Source organism: Aulonocara sp. 'chitande type north' Nkhata Bay, linkage group LG6, assembly GCF_057382095.1.
Source record: "Aulonocara sp. 'chitande type north' Nkhata Bay isolate Kocher_YH1m ecotype deep benthic linkage group LG6, A_spYH_male_GT1.1, whole genome shotgun sequence".
NCBI lineage: Eukaryota > Metazoa > Chordata > Actinopteri > Cichliformes > Cichlidae > Aulonocara > Aulonocara sp. 'chitande type north' Nkhata Bay.
Window position 1 is genome coordinate 34,844,875 of NC_141349.1, and position 6,184 is coordinate 34,851,058.

At 35.4% G+C, this 6,184-nt stretch overlaps 1 protein-coding gene across 1 annotated transcript; it reads right to left on the bottom strand.

The window, feature by feature from the left end:
- Positions 1-447: 447 nt before the first annotated feature.
- Positions 448-4,195, bottom strand: LOC147328301 (lipopolysaccharide-induced tumor necrosis factor-alpha factor homolog). Its single transcript, XM_086296551.1, has 5 exons — positions 4,139-4,195; positions 2,510-2,662; positions 2,307-2,360; positions 2,011-2,161; positions 448-1,226 (listed from the first exon to the last, which is right to left on the bottom strand). Exons 2-5 carry the CDS (start codon positions 2,655-2,657, stop codon positions 1,121-1,123), a joined length of 459 nt encoding a protein of 152 aa, XP_086152677.1. The 5' UTR covers positions 2,658-2,662; positions 4,139-4,195; the 3' UTR covers positions 448-1,120.
- Positions 4,196-6,184: the final 1,989 nt, after the last annotated feature.

Consider the following 6,184-nt stretch of genomic DNA (forward strand, 5'->3'; position numbering starts at 1 on the left):
CTGTTTAACTGCCCGGTTAACTAAAAGACGTGCAGCCACGGTAACCCAGCACAACAATAGTAGACTAATGGTGGTGGTGCATGTATGCGCTCAGATCAGCTGTTTGCGGCCCGGGACATTGTAACTCCATCAATCAATGTAACCAGACCCGCATATAAATTATATTTTAATATTGCACCAATCAGTTCACACACAAAAACACACACATCCCTCTATTGAATAAAAAAACTTTTACATTTATGCCTTACTTTACCAATATTACCCATCAAATTATTTATCTGTTTTCTCATTTATGAAAGAGCAAATAAAGTAGTAAAGAGTAAATGTTTGGGTTAAAACTTAAATTTACCTGTTTTCTTATATAAGGAATATTTATTGACTTTATTGCAGTCTTCAGTTATACAGTCAAGAAATGTTGCACTTCACTGATAATTAAACATTTATTTATTTGTAAATCATGATTCCATCTTACAAACAGTGAATTATTATTGTAATTAAAAAGACTTAAATGTAAACAGAATTAAGCCAAGAGAAACTGTATGAGTGATTTAGGTAATACCTATTGGGTGACAATACATTTATTTTTTTTAAAAAGTTAATGTTGCATGAAAAGTGTCCAGTGTTTTTAAAAGACTAAAATATGATCACTGGTCAATATTGACATGTTATCTTCTGTTGTATTGTTATCAGTTTTGCTGTCTTTTTATATTAAATTAATATGAATTTGATTAAAAACATTCAATATGTCATCAAAAAGAAAATCAAGATAATAACTTTAGGTGGAAAAATATACAAATTTCACTCGTAGGAATATTTAAAAAAAAAAAAAAAAAGTCCCCTAGAGTTCATTTAATACATATTATCCTTCATTTCACTTCATCACTGAGGTATTTCATACCAAGACCACACCACTCACTACAAGTTTTAAAAAAACAAATAAAAACAATCCTGATAATTAACTTATATTTTTTAACATGATTCAAGTAATCACCTGGAAAACAAGAAAGCTCTTTTATTGCTGATATGTATAGCTTTTATCATTATGTTCAGTACATATACAGGTAAAACATATATTGCCTTGCTGCTGTTGGTCCAGTAGAAGGTAAACTGTAGTTCTGCTTCATAGGACCTTATGGATGTGGATTACGCTGTTACAGGCGGGGCAGGAATGCTCCACATCCTTGCATTCTTTGACGAAGAAGGGGATCACATAGCAAGGCCAGCAGCTGGTTTGAACCAACAAAATGGCATCAAAATAATGATCACATCACATATTACACAGGTTTAACATAAAGCTTAAGTTCCTCGTGTGAATGATCAGTTATGCTGAATGTTTGTTAAAGATTAGGCAGAGTCGATAAACAAGTCTACATCTTGAACTCACAGAACTCACACATCTGTTAGTTGCTTACCAGAACTAATGGGCATGCAGTGAGAAGAAGACTGACTTCAATAACAATCCTCACGTTGTCTTGCATTGTCACCATATTGCCAACGATTTGTTGTTTTGTTTGTAACTATGATGTATGTAGTGATAATATTAAGTAATTTTCGTCGGTGTTTTCAGCAACAGTAACACGTATATTATGGTAATCCCTTTGCTTTTTGCTTTTCAAATATATATTACACCATTTATATTTATATAACAAGAACAACAGGAATTGACAAACTGCTCTTGAGTTATCTAATATACAATGGAATATTTTCTTTGTACACATATTCCATTCTGGGTCCTAAATTTAATTAGTTTACTAAAAAAGGAAACTTCAGCGTAGACCAAATTCTGTTTTGTTTTGTTTAATTTTAAAAGCTTTCTGTAGACCTGAATGGATTTGAGGTGCATCACACTCTGTAAAACATCTGAATGTAAACTGTTTGCTTTTCATTGTCTTGGTTTTTACTAGAATATTTATAATATATTTATGTGTTGTTGAGTAACCACTCCTGTATGACGTTTTGGAGCGTGTATGAGGGTTTTTTTGGTCATGTGTGCTGGGGTTTTTAACTCACCCTACAAGTAGTAATACGCCAAAAATTATCCAGGTGAGGATCCCAATTTTGTACTCGGTTTTAGTCACAACATCGGTTTGGCAATGAGGACACTTCATCTGTCCAGGAACATCTTTTGGGAGATGACTTTGCATCACCACCACCTGACTCACTGCAAAAACAACAAAGCACACTCTTCTGATTACTTTAATAACAATAATACTTCCTCACTAAAACACCATGAAGACTGGATTTGGAACTATCTCAGTTTTTGCTTAATTTTGCAAATTCATATTGAACTGAAGAAAGACGCTCACCTGGCTGCACAACCTGAGGTTGTAGTGCATTGTATTGGTATGCAGGCTGTTGAACTGGACATAAAGAAAAGATATTTAACTTTAAACAATCTTAACAAAAGCTGAAGAAAACCTTCAACCACACCGACTAAAGTGGCAAATCATAAAAGAGCAATACAGGCGAACTATTTAAATAAAATGACTGGTAGCTTCTGATCTCTCACCAATCTGAACAGCTGGCTGAACAACAGGCTGGACAACTGGCTGAACCGCAGGCTGGACAACAGGCTGAACAACAGGCTGAACAGCGTTGTAGTCCAAAGGGGGACCGGGGTACGGTGGTGCTGGGAAACCTGTTTTGGGTACCTCCATAGTGTCTGTTTATAGGAGGAGGGGGAAAATTAAATAGAAAGTACAGTTAAGCTTTGTAATCTGAAAATGAAATAGAGTGAAGAGTGAAAACTTGGCAACAAGGTTGAAATATTGTAAAGCAGTGAATTATATCACAGCAAAAAGCTCCTGGGTTCATATTCAGCTTTGGGCCTTTCTGTGTGGAATGTGTATCTTCCCTCCGTGTCTTTGTGGGTTCTCTCCAGAGAACTCTCTCCAGACAAAGGACATCATGATTCTAAACAGGCCATAGGTATGAATATGAGCATAAATGGTTTTCTGTCTCTCTGCACCGATCCTGCTTTAGATTGGCAGCCTGTCCAGGAAGTGCCCGCCCTCTTGCCCAATGACCGCTGAGATAGACTCACTGACCTGAATTCTTCTGGTTGTAATCAAAAGTAAAGGGTGAAACACAATGCACCTGTCTTACAACAATCCTTTTCATTCAGATGTGTATGCATAACTAATACACCACCTGCATGGAATGCAGTAGTTTTTTATCACTGAAAAAACAAAAGTCAATCATGCTTTGGCAGGCAAGATGACGAAAACCGTCATCATGGTAGCATGAAATGGTGATAATGTGTAATTCATCTCCTACTCTCTGTTTTTTACATTGCATGTAAATTATTGACATATTACGTTTCCTTTTTCTTTGTCAAACTATTGTTTCCAAAGATACAAATTACCTTTTATGCTAATTACATTTAAAATTCAAAAACTTTTTCAACATCCCCAAAGAATTATTTCTTATGAGTATATATTTATATTAAATATATTTATGAAATCACCAAACATAATTGTTTGACTTGTATTTATTCTTACCATGTGTTTTCCTAAATATAATCCTAAATCTTTTAGGTCACAGAGATCAGGGTGTTATTTGCATATGTTTTCATAACTGCACCTATTGTGCCATTTCGGCATCTGCAATCCAGAAAATGCACTTGCTAAAATGGGTCACCTACAAAGAACTAAATGTAAAAGTGTACACCACCGAAACAGATCTTATTTAACCTGTCAGTGAGTTGATAAGAAGATAAAAGTTAAAACTTTCCTATGCGAGGAGCCAGTGCCTCTTTAAAAGTGGTATAAACACACATTCCATCACCAGATGTTAAATGGTTTTATAAATCACAGCAAAGTATAAAACGGCACTTGTGTAATTGTGTTTACTTTTTACATTTTATTCATTTTCATTCTTCCATTTTCTCAATTTTTTTTTTTCAAAAACAAAGAAAGCCACCATTCATTGGATCAGTTGTTTTCATATATAACAAACAAAATGATCTTTTACTTGTTATATTTATATTAAACTTATTTAATTTTGTTCTGTTTGTTATTTATATTATACCAACAAGAAACCTTTTGTTTCATATTGTATTAGCACCGTTTTTTATTGTTTGTTTCTTTTTTTTCTTTCTGTATTTTCATAATTTCAGAAGAGATCAGACGGTCCTTACCTTGATGAATTAGTGAGACGTTTATGTGAGCCAACGGGATCCTGCTGCTTTCTCTGATGAGAGTTACTGGGATGAACAAATAAATGTTACAAAAAGAAGGTGGAGCAACAATGTGAGTAGACAGGTATTTCTGTTTACATATTCAAGAATGCACACACACACACACATAAAGCATGAAACATTCGCACATTGTTTCCAGCTTTTTGAAGATATGAAGTTTGGTTTTCCGGCATTTTTTATACAGGGAGCATATTCATTTACAGGTGAACAGGGAGAATTCATCTTAAATAATAAATAATAACAGCTTCTGTTTAAATATTAATGGTGGTTAACAACAAGTATTCTTAGCATTACAGGAGATTTGGACATCTTCTAGGTTTCCAGGAAGATATTAAAAAAAAGAATGAAAATGACCAAAAAAAAAAAAAGGAAAATAGTGGGACTGCTGTTATCTCTTAAATGTGTTATAATCTCTTTCCAAAGTCATGGATGTTCAAAGTTTGGAACCAGAAGGAATCATTATAGATTTAGAAATGTTGTACAAAGAGGTCACTGAGATGTTGTTCGGGCAGGATAAGTGTGGTCAAATGAAACGGGGAAGGTGATCAGAACTGCAGGGGTGGAACTGTCAGAAGGCAGAATAGCAGACACGCAGGGCAACCTGTGTGCCTGTGTATCCCACAGATCAGAAGGCAGAACAGGCGTTGAAGAATACACTGAACATCAGGAATAAGATCCAAGCAATCAGTACATACTCCCTATCAGTAAGAAATGGAAAGAGGAAGTGCAAGAATTAGTAAGTGTCGAGGGCACAATCCAGAATGAAACACATGGAGATGGGCTGCTCCTCAGGCAGCTGAGGACAGACGCTGAAGAGGAACAGGAGGAGGAACTGTCATGAATCAATGTCCCATCCCTTTATGGGCTGTACCATTGACAGATAGAGGAAATGGCTGGTATCAAGATATCCTACCAGTGGCTAAAAAAGGCCTGCTTAAAGAACAGCACAAAAGCTCTGATCATGGCAGCACAAAAATAGGGCCTAAGCACCAGATCCATAGAGGTATGAGTGTACTATAGCTAACAGGACCAAAGTTGTCTGGTACCAAGCACAGAGGATTAAGAGGGTTAAGAGGAAGATTCATTATCATTATTATTAGTATCATTATTAGTATTATTATTAGTAGTAGTAGTGGTAGTAAAAATTTATAAATTCTTTGGACAGACGTAACCAAGGTACTTGTACCAGAAGGATGGAATATAAAGTATCCTGTAAAAGCAGCCCAAGAGGTTCTGTAGGCAAAGAACTTTGATATTCTTCAATGATCAGTCGCCTGATTTGAGTTATTAAATACAAAACTGAATGCTAAAGATACACAAATATGACACAACTGAAAGTGGCTGCAGTGAAGGCCTAACAATAGAGAAAACATAGCACTTGGTGATATTTATGGATTCTAGTCTTCAGGAAGTCATTGACTTCAAAGGATTTTCATCCATCCATCCGCTTATCCTTTTCAGGGTCACGGGGGGCGCATTTTTGTAATGCTCTCTGAACTAAAGTTGACAGATTGCACTTCTTTTATATATTGATTGGTTGTATTTTTAATTGTAGTGTACAGAGGCAAAACTACAAAAAAGTGTGTCTTTGTCCAACAAATTACATATAACAAGCATCCTCATGATTGTTATGTTGACAAATTTGACCAAATTCTCAAAGTTTTGGTGTGGTAGTTATCAAACAGCCATCACTGTAAAAGACGTCCTTAGAGATCAAATACTTTATAATGATGAATGAAGTTGTTAGTTTAACTAACACAGCAGGATGAGAAATGAAAAGTGACATAAAATCCAGAATGGCTACCACATGCAAAAGTGAAACAGGTGTGTGAAAGAGACTGAAGTTGTCAGGAAAATTAAGTGAAATGAAATAGAAATGAAAGTAATCATTATTAAATCCACATTGCTGATCTTTATTAGAAATTATTTTCGTCATTTACTTTTATGTTTGCTTAGGCTGCTGCCCCCGCGACCCGGCCCCGGACA

What these genes read in the sequence shown, in the direction of transcription:
- LOC147328301 (XM_086296551.1), bottom strand. Translation starts at nt 2,657, where the DNA reads ATGGAGGTACCCAAAACAGGTTTCCCAGCACCACCGTACCCCGGTCCC. An exon ending in TCAGCCAGCTGTTCAGATTG is followed by an intron (nt 2,361 to 2,509) that starts GTGAGAGATCAG and finishes CTTTATGTCCAG; the next exon opens with TTCAACAGCCTGCATACCAA. An exon ending in GGCGTATTACTACTTGTAGG is followed by an intron (nt 1,227 to 2,010) that starts GTGAGTTAAAAA and finishes GGTTCAAACCAG; the next exon opens with CTGCTGGCCTTGCTATGTGA.